This window comes from Heptranchias perlo, chromosome 11, assembly GCF_035084215.1.
Source record: "Heptranchias perlo isolate sHepPer1 chromosome 11, sHepPer1.hap1, whole genome shotgun sequence".
NCBI lineage: Eukaryota > Metazoa > Chordata > Chondrichthyes > Hexanchiformes > Hexanchidae > Heptranchias > Heptranchias perlo.
This window is the reverse complement of record NC_090335.1, coordinates 56,117,149-56,135,399: the sequence shown is the minus strand read 5'-3', so window position 1 is coordinate 56,135,399 and position 18,251 is coordinate 56,117,149. Positions and strand designations below refer to the sequence as shown.

The window sequence follows — 18,251 nt, the reverse complement described above, 5'->3', positions numbered from 1 at the left end:
GCATTTATTGCCCATCCCTAATTGCCCTTGAGAAGGTGGTGGTGAGCCGCCTTCTTGAACCGCTGCAGTCCATGTGGTGAAGGTTCTCCCACAGTGCTGCTAGGAAGGGAGTTCCAGGATTTTGGCCCAGTGACGATGAAGGAACGGCGATATATTTCAAAGTCAGGATGGTGTGTGACTTGGAGGGGAACGTGCAGGTGGTGTTGTTCCCATGTACCTCCTGCTCTTGTCCTTCTAGGCGGTAGAGGTCGCGGGTTTGGGAGGTGCTGTCGAAGAAGCCTTGGCGAGTTGCTGCAGTGCATCCTGTGGATGGTACACACTGCAGCCACTGTGCGCCGGTGGTGAAGGGAGTGAATGTTTAGGGTGGTGGATGGGGTGCCAATCAAGCGGGCTGCTTTGTCCTGGATGGTGTCGAGCTTCTTGAGTGTTGTTGGAGCTGCACTCATCCAGGCAAGTGGAGAGTATTCCATCACACTCCTGACTTGTGCCTTGTAGATGGTGGAATGGCTTTGGGGAGTCAGGAGGTAAATCACTCGCCGCAGAATACCCAGCCTCTGACCTGCTCTTGTAGCCACAGTACTTATATGGCTGGTCCAGTTAAGTTTCTGGTCAATGGTGACCCCCAGGATGTTGATTGTGGGGGATTCGGCGATGGTAATGCCATTGAATGTCAAGGGGAGGTGGTTAGACACTCTCTTGTTGGAGATGGTCATTGCCTGGCGCGAATGTTACTTGCCACTTATCAGCCCAAGCCTGGATGTTGTCCAGGTCTTGCTGCATGTGGGCTCGGACTGCTTCATTATCTGAGGGGTTGTGAATGGAACTGAACACTGTGCAATCATCAGCGAACATCCCCATTTCTGACCTTATGATGGAGGGAAGGTCATTGATGAAGCAGCTGAAGATGGTTGGGCCTAGGACACTGCCTTGAGGAACTCCTGCAGCAATGTCCTGGGGCTGATATGATTGGCCTCCAACAACCACTACCATCTTCCTTTGTGCTAGGTATGACTCCAGACACTGGAGAGTTTTCCCCGATTCCCACTGATTTCAGTTTTACCAGGGCTCCTTGGTGCCACACTCGGTCAAATGCTGCCTTGATGTCAAGGGCAGTCACTCTCACCTCACCTCTGGAATTCAGCTCTTTTGTCAATGTTTGGACCAAGGCTGTAATGAGGTCTGGAGCCAAGTGGTCCTGGCGGAACCCAAACTGAGCATCAGTGAGTAGGTTATTGGTGAGTAAGTGCCACTTGATAGCACTGTCGACGACACCTTCCATCACTTTGCTGATGATTGAGAGTAGACTGATGGGGCGGTAATTGGCCGGATTGGATTTGTCCTGCTTTTTGTGGCCAGGACATACCTGGGCAATTTTCCACATTGTCGGGTAGATGCCAGTGTTGTACCTGTACTGGAACAGCTTGGCTAGAGGCGCAGCTAGTTCTGGAGCACAAGTCTTCAGCACTACAGCCGGGATGTTGTCGGGGCCCATAGCCTCTGCTGTATCCAGTGCACTCAGCTGTTTCTTGATATCACGTGGAGTGAATTGAATTGGCTGAAGACTGGCTTCTGTGATGGTGGGGATATCGGGAGGAGGCAGAGATGGATCACCCACTCGGCACTTCTGGCTGAAGATGGTTGCAAACGCTTCAGCCTTGTCTTTTGCACTCACGTGCTGGACTCCGCCATTGAGGATGGGGATGTTTACAGAGCCTCCTCCTCCCGTTAGTTGTTTAATTGTCCACCACCATTCACAACTGGATGTGGAAGGGCTGCAGAGCTTTGATCTGATCTATTGGTTGTGGAATCGCTTAGCTTTGTCTATAGCATGTTGCTTCCGCTGTTTAGCATGCATGTAGTCCTGAGTTGTAGCTTCACCAGGTTGGTACCTCATTTTTAGGTACGCCTGGTGCTGCTCCTGGCATGCTCTTCTACACTCCTCATTGAACCAGGGTTAATCCCCTGGCTTGTTGGTAACGGTAGAGTGAGGAATATGCCGGGCCATGAGGTTACAGATTGTGCTGGAATACAATTCTGCTGCTGCTGATGGCCCACAGCGCCTCATGGATGCCCAGTTTTGAGCTGCTAGGTCTGTTCTGAATCATAACATCCTGCAAGGATGTTAAATGGTCATGCTACTGGACATCTAAAACTAAACTGAATTCCACAACGCTCCTTTGAAGATCAATTCAGTTTTGCCAAGAAAAAGTTGCTTGTCACAAATGATCTCAAAAGTACTTTGACAGCATCAGCAGTAGAACGTGCACGTAACTACTACAGGATTGCTAGAAACAACAGCTGTATTTTATTATGTTCAGCAAAAAGCAGACTAACATTCAAATTAAAACTGAATTCAAATAACAGACTGGGTTGTCAGTGTTGTAGATTACATATGGACCTATGCTTGTGAATTGTCGGCTTGACTCCATGTTAGACAGAAACAATTTTTAAAAATCTTGCTGATGACCGTTCGGCACCTTTTATGAAATGAGCTGGATGGATCGTCTTAACCTAATTTATGGAAGACATGATTTCCACACGACAAAACTCTTAAAGTATTCTGTTGACAATCAAAACTAATATGCATTTTAAACATCATTGTAATATACCAGCATTTTAAATGGGAGTTCCCGTGATGGGACTGTTGAACCTATTTGTGACATAAAAGTTATTCTCCCTTGGCAAGAATCAACAGTACTCACTTATATGGCTCTGTAACAGAATGTGCTTTTACATGAGAATACCAGTCTTTCTTCCAGCTGTAGCACTTCCCACAGATCTGGCATTGAAATGGCTTCACCCCGAGATGTTTGTACATGTGCTGCTGCAGGTCCCGTGCCTCATAAAAACTTCGTTCACATCTACAAAAAATGAAGACGTCTTCTCAAAAAACATTTCCATTTAAATTTTATAACTACTATAATGTCAGCAGTTTAACCTAATTCTAGTCATTTTAGGAAATATTTCAAATTCAAGATATTCAATCAGATCGGCAGAACCGCAATTTGACTATATGACTGGATTAGGAAGTTAAACAGCAAAAGTATAAATGAACCCAGAATCTGCAAATAAAATTGTATGGTAGAGCCTGGATGGGAGTAGGTGACGACAGAAGCAAAAGCATGCGTTCCAGAAATTAGGGAGTTGTGAAGAATTCCAGTGGAGACATTCCTAGTTCCTAATTTACGATGTTCAAAATATCTCAATTTAAAACTGGATTAGTATAAAATCACATCTGCAACGATCTCTTTCCAATTTTTCACTGTGCAGCAACTAAATCTGACCTTTCAATTTGCAGGACATGTTCACCTCTACAGGCATGTAGGGGTCCTTTCTTGTCTGTATCACCTGGGCGGTAATCTGGCAGAACAGATCACCTGCCCTTTATAGAACCAGTCGAATTTTCAATCCACTGATATCAACTGAATGAAATGGGTAGATTCCGTAAAGGGCAGGTGGGCCATCGCTCTGCCAAATTATCGCCCTAACGGTGAAGACGGAATCTGTCCTGTAGAATATATCCTAGATTATATAAGTGGTCTCACTACATAACCTTGTAAAGTAATGGAAGTTATAAGTGAGTTGTGATGGTGGCCAACCATAATTGAAAAATTCTATCTACCGTGCAAGACCAACATGGATTTCTCCTTATAATACATGGATCATTTTAAAATTGTAAATATCACAGTACGTATCTATGCCAAGAATATTAAAGAGATTGTTCTAGATTCCAGTCCTCAGACATCTTGTTCCAGTCACTGTGGAACCCATACATACATCCTTTCTCTAATGTAGTTTCTATTGCTCTGCAAAAGCGTGAGATAGTAAATCATTTCATTGTGCCAACTTACTGGGTGCACTGAAAGCTTCTGATTTCAGGCTTCGGCAAATGTCTCTTCAAGTGCTTGCTAAGACCAGAGGCACGTTTGAAACATTTTCCACAAGTTGAACAGAGGTACTTGGATTCACCTGAAATAAACAACATACCAAGCAAAACTTAAATGCCTTTTAAACACAAATGTACAAAAACTGTACTTAACAAATGGACATAAAAGTACAAGACATATTTGGAGCATTTTTGTGATACATTTTCCAGTTTTCTAAGAAAGCAATTAAGGGGAAAGGAAAGGCATGGGTTAGTACATTTTATTCAAAGTATTCCATCTTTTTATTCTACTACATCTTGCATTTATATAGTGCTTTAAATAAAAAAAATGTCCCAAGTGCTTCACAAAATCATGAGGAAAATAGAGATGCCAAGCCATGAGGTTAGCGGGAGACAGACTGAGGTAGATGTGGAGGCAGGTGATGTTAGATGGACAGAAGTAGGTAATCTTTGTGATTGGGAGGAAATAGGGTTGGAAACTCAGCTTGGGGTTGCAAACAGTCCAGTTCAATCTGAAACAGTTACCAGGGAAAGGGATAGAGTCAATGATGAGGGATTGGAGTTTGTGGCAGGGGGCAAAGATGTTGACTTCGGTCTTCCCAATCCCTAAACCTCTCCACCTGTCTTCTCCTGCAAGACCTCCTTAAAACCCACCTCTTTGACCAAAGAAAACTTAGCCAAGACTGGATGTCAGACAAGCAGTCTGACAGCACAGAGGCAGCGGAGGGGTTAAGAAGTAGAACTAGGTTTTGTCGGTATAAATGTGCAAGTCTGAGCAAGATGTCGTCAAGGGCAACATGTAGGTGAAGAAGAGGAGGGGGCCAAGTGTGCATCTTTGACGGACTCTGAAGGTAACTATGCAAGGCTGGGAAGGAATGCCATCACAATAGATCCTTCCACAGAGCTGGACGATGGAGGAGAGTGGTTCGAGGAGGATAGTGTGGTTAACCATGTTGAAAGCTGGATAGAGATTGAGATGGATAATGCACTCCTGGTCACACAGAATGTCATTTGTGACTTTGGTTAGAGTCATTTCAGTGCTATGAGGGGGATCAAACTGAATTGAAGAGAATCCAACAGGGAGTTGCAACTGGGAGGCAACAACAGCTTCAAGGACTGAGGTGAGGGTGTTTAAAGATGGGGTGAGTTAGCAAGGATAGAGGGGTTGAAAGTGTATTTTTTTTAAAAAGTGTGGGTGATGATGACTGTTTTGAAAGCAATGGGGACAGCACTAGGGAGAGGGAATACTTTAAAATGTGACCATGGGGTCGAGAATTTGGGTGGTCTTGAGTTTAGTGGGAATTAGCTTTAGGGAGCAGGAGGTTAATGCATGGATGAACTGAGCTTGCAATGCCGGTTTGGGTGGGGTGGGGGGGGGTGGGGAACCAGGGAAAAATGGGGGCTCAAGAGCTAGAGCAGGAGAGAGACTGGGTGGTTTGACTTTGTTCATTCATCCTTCAACATTGAAGACGACAGCCAAAATATCAATTCATTTTCTGCAGTGAATCCTTTGATGAGACCAATTTTTGCTAGGAAGGAACATCCACAGAGTGAACAGTGGATCCCGGATACGCTAGGTAAGGGATCTTGATTTTTCAGGTGAGATGTCCTCAGCTGGCGTCTACAATCAGCATCGGCAATGTGAAGGTCCTCACAATAGTAGAATGGTTTTTCTCTATGCTTTCTTATCCTGAGCAAGTTGTTCCCACTTATGGACATCTATTTTGCACTTTTTCAGAGTTGCTTTTAAGCAGTTTTTAATATCTCTTTTGCTGTCCGATCTCACCACGAGATTGCTTTTCAGTTGTCAATGTGCCCGATCTTCCGGATTCGTTCATCGGACATTCGCACCACATGACCTGACCAGCGAAGCCGTGCCTTCATGATCAGAGTATCTACGTTTGGCATGTCACAACTTCGGTGTCAGAGATATTGTCTTGCCAGCTGATCTTCATTAGCTGTCTCAGGCGAAAGTGATTCAGTTTCTTAATGTGGCGTGCAAATGTTTTCCAAGTTTCACAGCATAAAGCAGGGTCGTCAGAACAAAAGCCCTGTATACTTTGAGCTCCATACTAAACAGCAGGGGTACGACTACCAACTGGTCTGTGATGACCCAAGAAAACTTGTTACATGGTTTCCTGGGCTACTCAGGAGCGTCTGAGCATTGCTCCCACTGCCACCAAAATTGATCAGCTGCCTCAATGTGCCTTCAATGATATCCTTGCAAAAGAACCGACCATCTCAGATGGAAAAGGCCATCCGGTTGCACTCAATGGGATGACACTTGGTTCTGGTGTTTACCCCAGATAAGATATACACCATTTGCTGACCACTACTTAGTCAAACACCTCAACATTTGGGAGGAACAGGTGACTTTGGACCTATGGTCTCCATTGGGGGTTTCCTTGCCTCATGTCAGGGTCTGTTGTAGAGTAAATGATAGAGATTGATTGGCAAGATTGGTCAACAACTCCATTATTGTTGTATCATATGACTACCAGGATGGTAGAAGACAAATCAGATGGACCTCGGTCTTTTTACAACTAGCACTTCCTATGTCATGATTAGGTAGGTAACATCACTCTGTCTGAACACTTTGATTGCCTTGACAACGGGCAGTTGGAAAGATTATCTGTAATCACCAGGTATTGTTCTTTGACTATAAATGCGGTAACCTTCCATGGAATCCCACACTCGCTCACCTGACGAAGGAGAAAGCCTCCGAAAGCTTGTGATTTTCAAATAAAACAGTTGGACTATAACCTGGTGTTGTAAGATTCCTTACATTTGTCAACCCCAGTCCATCACCGGCATCTCCACATTATGTCATGATTGATAGCTGATTTCTTAATTTAGAGCGTTTTGGAAATGGTCAGCCCATCTTTTCAGGATCAGACTTTTGTCTGTGAGAAGAACCACATATGCTCTTAAGTATATCATAGAAGTTCTTCATGTCATTCCAGTCAGCATAGGACTGCAATTCATCTGACTTTTTGCTCCATCAGGTGTCACACATAATCCTTAGTTCGGTCTGGAGTTGTTTACAACTGCTATCATGAAGCTTCCTTCTTCTTGGTTGATGACTTGTCCTGTATCCATGATGAATGCAGATGTTGTTTCTCATCAAGTAACCTTTTTATATCATCACTGTTTTCATCAAACCAGTTTGACTTAAGGTCAAGGGGAAAGGGGAAGCAGTGGAGGTAGATGAATGGAATGTTCTGATCTTGATAAAGAAGAAATCCATGGGCTCCTCCCACTTACAGGACAAGATATTACCTGCCTTAAAATGTTGATTGACCTTTTTTAAAAATGTAATAGAAAGGTGTTCCTCCCTCCCTGTTTGGCTGTTCCAGTGACGTCACTGATGGTGAGTGAGCCAGAGTGGCTCCGTACTAAGCAGCAGGGGTATGACTACTAACTGGTCTGTGATGACCCAAGAAAACTTGTTACATGGTTTCTTGGGGTTACTCAGGAGTGTCTGAGCATTGTTCCCACTGCCACCAAAAGGTGGAAGAGAGGTGGAGAGGCAGCGGGGTTTGGGGAGGGGGAATTCCAGAGAGTGGGAGCTAGGAAGCTGAAGGCACAACTGACAGTGATGTGGTGAAGGGAGGGGGTTGCACACAGACTAGGGTGAGGGGAACGGTCTACAGATATTGGGAGAGATAAGGCCACAGACAGGTTTAAGCAGAATAAGAATGTTAAATGTGAAGCTTCAGGGGACTGGAAACCAATGTAAATCAGTGAGGATGGAGTGATGGGTGAGTGGGACTTGATGCAGGTTACAGCTACAACACTGGCATCTACCCGACAATGTGGAAAATTGCCCAGGTATGTCCTGTCCACAAAAAGCAGGACAAATCCAATCCGGCCAATTACCGCCCCATCAGTCTACTCTCAATCATCAGCAAAGTGATGGAAGGTGCTGTCGTCAGTGCACTTACTCACCAATAACCTGCTCACCGATGCTCAGTTTGGGTTCTGTCAGGACCACTCGGCTCCAGACCTCATTACAGCCTTGGTCCAAACATGGGCAAAAGAACTGAATCCCAGAGGTGAGGTGAGGTGAGAGTGACTGCCCTTGACATCAAGGCAGCATGTGACTGAGTGTGGCACCAAGGAGCCCTAGTAAAATTGAAGTCAATGGGAATCAGGGGGAAAACTCTCCAGTGGCTGGAGTCATACCTAGCACAAAGGAAGTGGTTGTTGGAGGCCAATCATCTCAGCCCCAGGATATTACTGCAGGAGTTCCTCAGGGCAGTGTCCTCGGCCCAACCATCTTCAGCTGCTTCATCAATGACCTTCCCTCCATCATCGTCAGAAATGAGGATGTTCGCTGATGATTGCACAGTGTTCAGTTCCATTTGCAACCCCTCAGATAATGAAGCAGTCCATGCCCGCATGCAGCAAGACCTGGACAACATCCAGGCTTGGGCTGATAAGTGGCAAGTAACTTTCGCACCAGACAAATGCCAGGCAATGACCATCTCCAACAAGAGAGAGTCTAACCACCTCCCCATGACGTTCAACGGCATTACCATCGCCGAATCCCCCACCATCAACATCCTGGGGGTCACCATTGACCAAAAATTTATCTGGACCAGCCACATAAATACCGTGGCTACAAGAGCAGGTCAGAGGCTGGGTATTCCGTGGCGAGTTACTCACCTCCTGACTCCCCATAAGCCTTTCCACCATCTACAAGGCATAAGTCAGGAGTGTGATGGAATACTCTCCACTTGCCTGGATGAGTGCAGCTCCAACAACACTCAAGAAGCTCGACACCATCCAGGACAAAACAGCCCACTTGATTGGCACCCCATCCACCACTCTAAACATACACTCCCTTCACCAGCGGCGCATCGTGGCTGCAGTGTGTACCATCTACAGGATAGATTGCAGCAACTCACCAAGGCTTCGACAGCACCTCCCAAACCCGCAACCTCTACCACCTAGAAGGACAAGAGCAGCAGGTACATGGGAACAACACCACCTACACATTCCCCTCCAAGTCACACACCATCCCGACATGGAAATATATCGCCGTTCCTTCATTGTCGCTGGGTCAAAATCCTGGAACTCCCTTCCTAACAGCACTGTGGGAGAACCTTCACCACACGGACTGTTGCGGTTCAAGACGGCGGCTCACCACCACCTTCTCAAGGACAATTAGGAATGGGCAATAAATCCTGGCCTTGCCAGCGACGCCCACATCCCATGAACGAATATAAAAAAAAATACAGGCAGCATGGATGAGCTGGAGGTATACACTGTTTCCAATGGAGTCATATCAGGATGCACAGGGAGATACCCTGTCATTGACATCATTTCAGTGGTCAGCAAGGAACCTAACTCATCTTCATCTTGGTAAAAAAATTGCTTTTTTCAAATGTCAATCAAACTTCTGAGGCTAATATTTCCTTCTACAAAAAGGGATTATTGAGAACAAAAAGTGCACCAACTTTCCTTCCCCTTTAACTCACAGTACATTAACACATCATAGACTCCATACTGCCACAAAGAAATGGTGAAAAGTTCTTTATCTTCAACTGGGAATAGCTCCATGATTTCAACAAAAAGCGACTGTTAAAGTCAACCAGCAGAAATTCTCCTTACTCCAGAAGATACAGTCATTGTAACTTATTAAAAATTTATGTAGTGGTCAAACAGGGTGCAACCAGAAACAACTGAAGCAAAGAGAGATATCTCACAAGTTTGATATCTGGCTGTTACTGGATAAATCACACTGTGACAGTAACAAGGAAGTCATACATTTCCCATCAACTGACAACTGCTCCAGCGACTATGTTTTCTGGCACACGTCTATTTCCTTACCTGTGTGAACACTATTGTGTTCCTGAAGACTGCGTTTTGTAGCAAAGGATTTTTCGCAGATTTCACAGCTGAATTCCCTTTTACCTTCATGGTGAGCCATGTGTAGTCTTAAACTATGTTTATAGCCAAAGGTCTTTCCACATATCTAAAGAATGGAGAAAATAGAGTTAAAATACTGCAACAATCTTTCTGTTTAACAGTGCAACAATCTAAAGTTGTCCACTCCTGTCCTGAAAGTGTTAACTCCCTCACTGGGTTGTAGTTACACAGGCATCGCTTACCCTCTGGCATCTCGTCCGACTATCCATTATTTATGTGTAAGTCAAACTTGATCCTGTCCTCAACCAGTGTCCACACCTGTACAGCAATCAGAAGAGGGAACCCTGGCAATTTTATCTTCCTTAACACAGCTTGAACACAGAGGTTGGCAAAGACAGAGAGTGAACCTCTAATGGAGTGAACTGCTAACAGAGTGAGGACTTTCAACTGGGAATTTGGTAAGTGTAGGAATTCAGTAGTAAGTATGCTTTATTTTTATCAAACTGAAATGTAACTTAGTTTAATAACTTTAAAAAGCTGCAAGTCAGTGGCAGTTAGTAGTTAACAGACAATCAACCGTAAGTAGGTTCCTGACCAGGTGTTTGCAAAAGCACAGAGCTTGGACCTCCAACGCAGTGAATTACTAACAGATTGAGGACTTTCAATTGGGAATTTGGTGATTGTGGGAAGGCGCTGCTAAGTGATTTAAAGCAAGGAACTATAAACTAAACTATCAACTTTTAAAACTTAAATTTAAAAAACACAAAATTTTTAAAAAGACTAAGATTAAGACTGAGCAGAGCATAAAGGGAGCAGTGTGAGGAATCAAAAGTCAAGGAGAAAAAAAATCAAAAAATGACCTCAAGACAAGGAGGAACACAGAGGGTAAGTCAGTAAATATTTAGTTCATTGGTTAATATTTTTAGTGGTTGTTGTTCTTAGTGGTTAGTATCTTTAGTGGTTGCTTAGTATTTTTTAGTGGTTAGTGTTAGATGAAAGGTAAATTGCCTTAAAGCTAAACAAACAGTTTAAATAACTGTAGCTAACATGACAGGGCAGCTGGGGCTGTTGCATGCACATCCTGTGCCATGTGGAAACTCCAGAACACCATGTCCTGGAAAACCACATGTGCAAGAACTGCCACCAACTGCTCGAGCTCAGAGTTTCTGAGCTTGAGGGGCAGCTAGCGTTACTACAGCGCATACGGGAAGCGGAGAGTTTCATGGATAGTACGTTTCAGGAGGTGGTCACCCTGCAGCTGCAGAGTTCAGGCGGAGAGGGAGTGGGTGACCGCCAGGCAGACTAGGAGGAACAGGCAGGCAGTGCAGGAGTGTGGCGCTCACAAACCAGTACTGAGTGCTGAACACCTCGGGGGGAGTGCAGTCTGGAATAAATCCACGGCACCATGGGAGACTCGGCTGCACGGGGGAGCAAAAGAAATTCAGTTGTTATAGGGGATTCGATAGTTGGGGGATAGACAGGCGTTTCTGCAACCGTCAATGTGAGTCCCGCATGGTGTGTTGCCTCCCTGGTGCCAGGGTAAAGGACATCACCAGAGAGTGCAGAACATTTTGAGGGGCGAAGGTGAACAGCCAGAAGTCGTGGTCCATATGGGAACCCAATGACATTGGAAGGAAAAGGGTCGAAGTCCTGGAGTCAGCGTTTCAGGAGCTAGGGAGGAAGTTAAAAAGCAGGATCTCAAAGGTAGTAATCTCTGGATTATTCCCAGTGCCTCGCGCTAGTGAGTATAGGAATAGTTGGATAAGACAGATTAATACATGGCTGCATTGGTGCAGGAGGGAGGGTTTCAGATTCCTGGGACATTGAGACCCAGTTCTGGGACAGGAGGGATCTGTTCAAGATGGATGGGTTGCACCTCAACAGAGCTGGGACCAATGTCCCCATGGGAAGATTAACTAGTGCTGTGGGGGATGGTTTAAATTAATTTGGCAGGGGGATGGGCACCAGGATGAAACATTAGAGTGGAGAAACCAGGTGCACAGAGGACTGGGAGGGACAAGAAGCATTAGAGTAAAGAATAGTTCACAAATAGGAGGGATCAGACGGTGGACAAATGCAAAGCAATCTAGTTTAGAGTGCATATGCGAAAACGCACATGGCATGGTAAATAAGGTTGGTGAGCTGCAGGCTCAAGTCGCCACATGGGACTATGATATAGTGGCAATAACAAAGACCTGGCTCAAAGAAGGGGAGGATTGGGTACTTAATAGTCCTGGCTACAAAGTATTCAGGAAAGAAAGGGGGGTTGGGGGTTGGCAGTATTGATCATATAAGCTATTATAGCACTGGAAAGGGATGATGTCGTTGAGGGGTCAAACACAGAATCTATTTGGTTAGAATTAAGGAACAATAGAGGAGCTAATACACTACTGGTGTAAATTATAGGCCACCAAACAGTGGGAAGGAGATAGGGGAGAAAATTTGCAGGCAAATTACAGAAAGATGCAAGAACTATAGAGTAGTGATAATGGGGGACATCAATTATCCTAATATAGACTGGGACAGTAACAGTGTAAAGGGCAAAGAGGGGGAGGAATTCCTGAAATGTGTACAAGAACTTTCTGGAACAGAGTGTTTCCAGCCCAACCAGGAAGGAAACCATGCTGGATCTAGTTCTGGGGAATGAAGTGGAGTAGGTGAAGTATAGTTCAGTTGTGGGGGGAGGGCATTTGGGGAACAGCGATCATAATATCATTAGGTTTAGAATAGTTATGGAAAAGAGCAAGGAACATCAAGTGTGAAAATGCTTAGCTGGAGGAGGGCAAATTTCAGTGAGTTAAAAAGGGATCTTGCCCAGGTAGATTGGCGTCAAAAAGTAATTCAACAATGCGAGGCCTTCAAGGAGGAGTTGGTTCGGGTACAGAGTAGACACATCCCTACTAGGGGGAAGGAAGGGCATCCAAAGCTAGAGCTCCCTGGATGACTAAAAATATAGAGATTAAAATGAAACACAAAAAGGTTTCTGACAAATGTGAGGTTCATAATACAGTAGAGAACCAAACAAGAATACAGAAAGTATAGAGCAGGTTTAAAAAAGGGAAGAAGAGGGACAAAGAGAATAGATTAGTAGCTTTAAAAAAAGAGAACCCAAAAGTCTTTTATAAACATAAATAGTAAAAGGGTAGTCAAAGGAAGGATGGGATGGATTAGGGGTAAAAAAGATCATCTTGTAGAGGCAGAGGGCATCGCTGTGTTGGCTCTTTGAAAGAGCTATCCAATTAGTCCCATTGCCCTACTCTTTCCTCATCGTCCTGTAAATTTTTTCCTTTCAAGTATTTATCTAATTCCCCTTTGAAAGTTACTATTGAATCTGCTTCCACCACCCTTTCAGGCAGTGCATTCCAGATCATAACAACTCTCTGCGTAAAAAAATGTTTCCTCATGTCACCTCTGGCTCTTTTGCTGATCACCTTAAATCTGTGACCTCTGGTTACCGACCCTTCTGCCACTGAAGACAATTGCTCCTTATTTACTCTATCAAAACTGTTCATGACTTTGAACACCTCTATCAAATCTCCCATAGCCTTCTCTATTCTAAGGAGAACAACCCCAACTTCTCCAGTCTCTCCACATAAGTGAAGTCCCTCATCCCTGGCACCATTCTAGTAAATCTCTTCTGCACCCTCTCTAAGGCCGTGACATCCTTCCTAAAGTGTGGTGCCCAGAATTGAACATGATACTCCAGCTGAGGCCTAACCAGCATTTTATAAGGTTTAGCATAACTTCCTTGCTTTTGTACCCTATGCCTCTATTAATAAAGCCCAGGATCCCACATGCTTTTTTTTTAAAAACAGCCTTCTCCACTTGTCCTGCCACCTTCACAGACTTGTGTACATACTTCCTCAGGTCTCTCTGTTCCCCTTTAAAATTGTACCATTTCATTTATATTGCCTCTCTTCCTACCAAAATGCATCACTTCACACTTCTCTGTTAAATTTCATCTGCCATGTGTCTGCCCATTTCACCAGTCTATCTATATCTTCCTGGTGTCTGTTACTATCCTCCACGTGGTTTACTACACTTCCGAGTTTCGTGTCACAGTCAAACTTTGAAATTCTACCCTCTATACCCAAGTCCAGGTCATTAACATATATCAAAAAGAGCAGAGGTCCTAATACTGACGCCTGGAGAACACCATTGTATATTTCCCTCCAGTCTGAAAAACAACCGTTCATCACTACTCTCTGCTTTCTGTCCCTTAGCTAGTTTTGTATCCACGCTGCCACTGTCCCTTTAATCCCATGGGCCTTAATTGTGCTAACAAGTCATTGTGTGGTACTTTATCAAATGCATTTTGAAAGTCCATATACACATCAATCGCAGTGCCCTCATCAACACTTTCCGTTGCTTCATCAAAGAACTCAAGATAGTCAAACACTATTTTCCTTTAACAAATTTGTGCTGACTTTCATTTATTAGTCCATACTTTTCCAAGTGCCAATTAATTTTGACCCAGATTATTGCCTCTAAAAGTTTTCCCACCACCAACGTTAGGCTGACTGGCCTGTAATGGCCGGGTTTATTTCTCTCCCCTTTTTTGAACAGGGGTGCAACATTTGCAATTCTCGAATCCTCTGGCAGCACCCCCATATCTAAGGAGGATTGGAAGATTGTGGCCAGAGCCTCCGCAATTTCCACCCTTACTTCCCTCATTAACCTAGGATGCATCCCATTCGGACCAGGTGACTTTTCTACTTTGAGTACTGCCAACCTTTTAAGTACCTTCTCTTTATCTGTTTTTATCCTATCCAACATCGCTATTATCTCCTCCTTTACTGCTACATTAGTAGTATCCTCTTTGGTGAAGACCAATGCGAAGTATTCAGTCAGTACCTCGGCCATACTCTCTGCCTCCACACTATCTCCTTTTTTGTCACTAATTGTCCCCACCCTTCCTTTGACTACCCTTTTACTATTTATAGGTTTATAAAAGACTTTTGAGTTCCCTTTTATATTAACTGCTAATCTACTCTCATACTCTCTTTGCCCCTCTTATTCCCTTTTTTAGATCTCCTCTGTACTTTCTTGGTTCTCTACTGTATTATGAACCTTACAGGTCATAAGTCTCCTTTTTCTGTTTCATTTTAATCTCTATATCTTTAGTCATCCAGGAAGCTCTATCTTTGGATGCCCTTCCTTTTCCCCCTCATGGGAATGTGTCCACTCTGTACCCGAATCAACTCCTCCTTGAAATCCTCCCATTGTTCAATTACTGGTTTACATTTTCGCTTTTTTTGGGGGTGGCGTCAGGCAGCTCTTCCATGTCCAACGTGATTAGGCACAAGTAATATCAAATTTTACTAGGCAATATATATGAATACTACAGCTTCTTTCCATAATAATAATGTTGCATTAAACAAGCAGTCCAGTCTTTGGTATTTTTTTTATATATATGCTTACATCAGTTACCCAGAAAACATATTAAGATTCTTCACAGCATATTTTTCACTGTTGTAAAAAGATCTTGTTTTATGAAGTGTTGCAGACATTAATAACCAAATCAAATGTTTATACCATAAGGAACCATTTCATCAAAGTCTAATTTGAGAAAAAGACAATGTTAGTTAAATTTTCCACTATTTTCTTTTTTGTAGCATACAATACATTAATAAAATTTTTTATATATACACTCACATATGTATTTCTACCATGTGAAGGATTCACCTCCATTAAATATTTCTCACACCTCATGGAGACAATATCACAGTTGAGAACAGAAAACATGGTGAAAAAGATTTCAGTGATGTCACTGGAACTAATCCACAATCTGCACAACAGTGTAATTTGCCCCAAAGCATTAAGTGCTACTGAAAAGTTCTCTTTTAAAATGCTAGCAGAAACCTAACAAAACAAATTCTCACCTTGCATACATGTGGCTTGACCCCTGTGTGTTTAAGCATATGAAGTCGCAGATTATAGGGTTTGGGCAATGTTTTTCCACAAATGTCACAGATGAACTGTCGCTTTGTCCTTCCTCCAGGACTCTCATCTATTTGTTCATTGTTCCGTTTGTGCCGTAAAAGATGAGAAAGCAGAGAGGCTTTGTAGAGGAACTCCTTCTCACAGAGCTAAAGAAATAGGAAAATAATGAAGTGAGATTACTATCATAGTAAAATCTTAGAACAGAAGTGCTTGCTTCACCATTTGCATGAATTCTGCTGTCCAGTTTTGTTTTCTTCCCCTCCCCCCATCTCCTTTCAGTAGTGGCGTATTGTTCCAAAGGGACCAGAAGCCTTCTCATACCTCACCCAAGTAGCCATTCTTTATTTGTGAGCACCAAGAGTGTGTGTTAGCACATCATAGGACGGCATCAGAGACGAGCCCAATCACTGATGTCCATATATATGCACACAGGGTAAGGATGGGCTAATTCAGCACAGGCTAGGCCTAGATCTGTATGGATCAATACCACACCATGCAATAGATTTATCTGCTGAGCCATCAATGGAGCTTATCTCCGGACTTTATACTAGGAAAGATTGTTATATGTCTTCCACCTCCTCAAAGCCCCTACTCCAGGTGTGTCTGGGGTATCAGGGTATAAGAAATTCACTAACAGGTGCAATAAACACCTTTATTGCAGCCCTGTCAAAATAACAATAATGTACATTAGCAAATTACCAGCTGTATTTGTACGAGGACAGTGAAATTACTAACAATAAGTAGCTTTGCTCTAAATCTGTAAAATTTAGCATTGTGCAAATTTACAGACACACTACACAAAATTAAAACCGTTGTTTCTATCTACAGCATAAGACAATACAGGAGCATTTTACTGTTCCTCATAATTCTTACCGGACATTTAAATTCTTTGATTCTGTTGTGGGTCATCATGTGCATCATCAAGGTGTAACGTTTTGGGAAAGCCTTTCCACATTCATTACATTTGTGCTCCATCTCTACATCATCTCCCTCTATAGTGGTTCGTTTTGGCTGCATCTTTCTCCCTCTCTTCACCAATTTCTGGGCAACCTGTAGAAGAAAGATTGTCATTCGTTACATATTTATGGCCTAATAGGTACAAGGCTCTTGAGTACTGCTGCTTTACAGCTCATATTATAGGCTTTCAGAGCACAGTGCTAATTTATATTTTCTTAATTTTTATGATATAAACCCCTCTATTCTCTACCTGGTCCCTATGCTCTTCCAAGACCAAATGTTATCTACATGTGATCACAGGCAAACAATCTACTCCCAAGCCTCTGGAATGCTGCTCTTAATCTCCCCAAAGATGCTGGTGACAGCAGCAAGAGGATAACTGATGTTTTCTTTCTCTCGTGGGGAGAGATGCCTGCTCTCTGCTTGATGTTTTTCTGCAGCAGCTTTGCTGAAACTGGCAAATCAATGACACAAGGAATCAAACATGCCGCCATAGAATTTTTGCTTAAAAAGGAGCTAGCTAGCTTGCATAATGAAGCATCTATTTGGCTCATCTAACCCAATCCTTACAAGAGTCAGATGACCTGCATCTGGACTCTCTCTCGAATTTATTCTATAAAGTGACTAAACACAGGTAAAATGATCAAGAACATAAAACTGTGAAATTTCTCTTCAACCCTCAAAAGGTGAAAACTTGACATTATAATCTAAGTGTCAGTTTGGTTGCAAGGTCAAATCCACACCAGCACTTGAGCACATAATCGAAGCTGATACTTCAGTGCTGCACTGCCAGAGGCGCATTCTGCCTGTTCAGGTGTACGTGAAAGACCCTAGGACACTATTCAACAGTGCATGGAGTTTTCCCTGTGTTCTGGCCAACATTAATTCTTCAGCCAACAACACCAAAACAGATTAACTGTTCATTCATCTAATTAATGTTGGTGACCTTGCTGTGCACAAAGCGGTTCCAGAGCTTTCTACATAACAACAGTGGTTGCACTTCAAAGCCAACGGATTAATTTTGAAATGTAGCCACTGTTTTGTTAGCAAAAATGGCAACCAATTTATGCACAGCAAGGTCCCACAAACAGGAATGAAATAAATGACGAGCTAATCTGTTTTTCTAGTACTGTTCAAGAGATGAATCTTGGCTAGGACACCAGGAAAACTCTCTGCTCTTCTTCAAATAGTGCAACACATCAGCAGACAGATGAGGTCTTGGTTTAATGTCTCACCTGAAAGACAGCACCTCTGACAATACAGCACTCCTTCAGTACTGGTGAAATGTCAGCCTAGATTATGTGCTCAAGGCCTGGAATAAAGCTTCAATCTGCAAGTTTCTGATTCAGTGGTAACAGTGTTAAATCAAGTGGACAGTACACACTATTTTACATTCCTATTCCAACTCTATTAAAAATGACAACTTTAAGTATATTCCGAAAATCAATCGATGCTGAAGGTATATATGTAAAGGATGCTCCATTTTTGCTCTTAAACAAGTTTCCATTTCACAGGTGCCTTGACTTTAATTATTTCGTCGACAGTGCTATCAAGTGGCACTTACTCACCGATGCTCAGTTTGGGTTCCGCC

The 18,251-nt window shown here is 43.3% G+C and overlaps 1 protein-coding gene across 1 annotated transcript in view; it reads right to left on the bottom strand.

Annotated features, from left to right (window-relative positions):
* Nucleotides 1-18,251, bottom strand: part of zbtb11 (zinc finger and BTB domain containing 11) — a 41,730-nt gene that overhangs the window by 13,897 nt on the left and 9,582 nt on the right. Inside the window, exons 5-9 of the mRNA XM_067993094.1 lie at nucleotides 16,577-16,753; nucleotides 15,643-15,849; nucleotides 9,722-9,866; nucleotides 3,852-3,969; nucleotides 2,703-2,861 (exon numbers count right to left, since the gene is read on the bottom strand). Of these exons, the coding sequence (XP_067849195.1) occupies nucleotides 2,703-2,861; nucleotides 3,852-3,969; nucleotides 9,722-9,866; nucleotides 15,643-15,849; nucleotides 16,577-16,753 (806 nt within the window). The remainder of the gene's footprint in view (nucleotides 1-2,702; nucleotides 2,862-3,851; nucleotides 3,970-9,721; nucleotides 9,867-15,642; nucleotides 15,850-16,576; nucleotides 16,754-18,251) is intronic.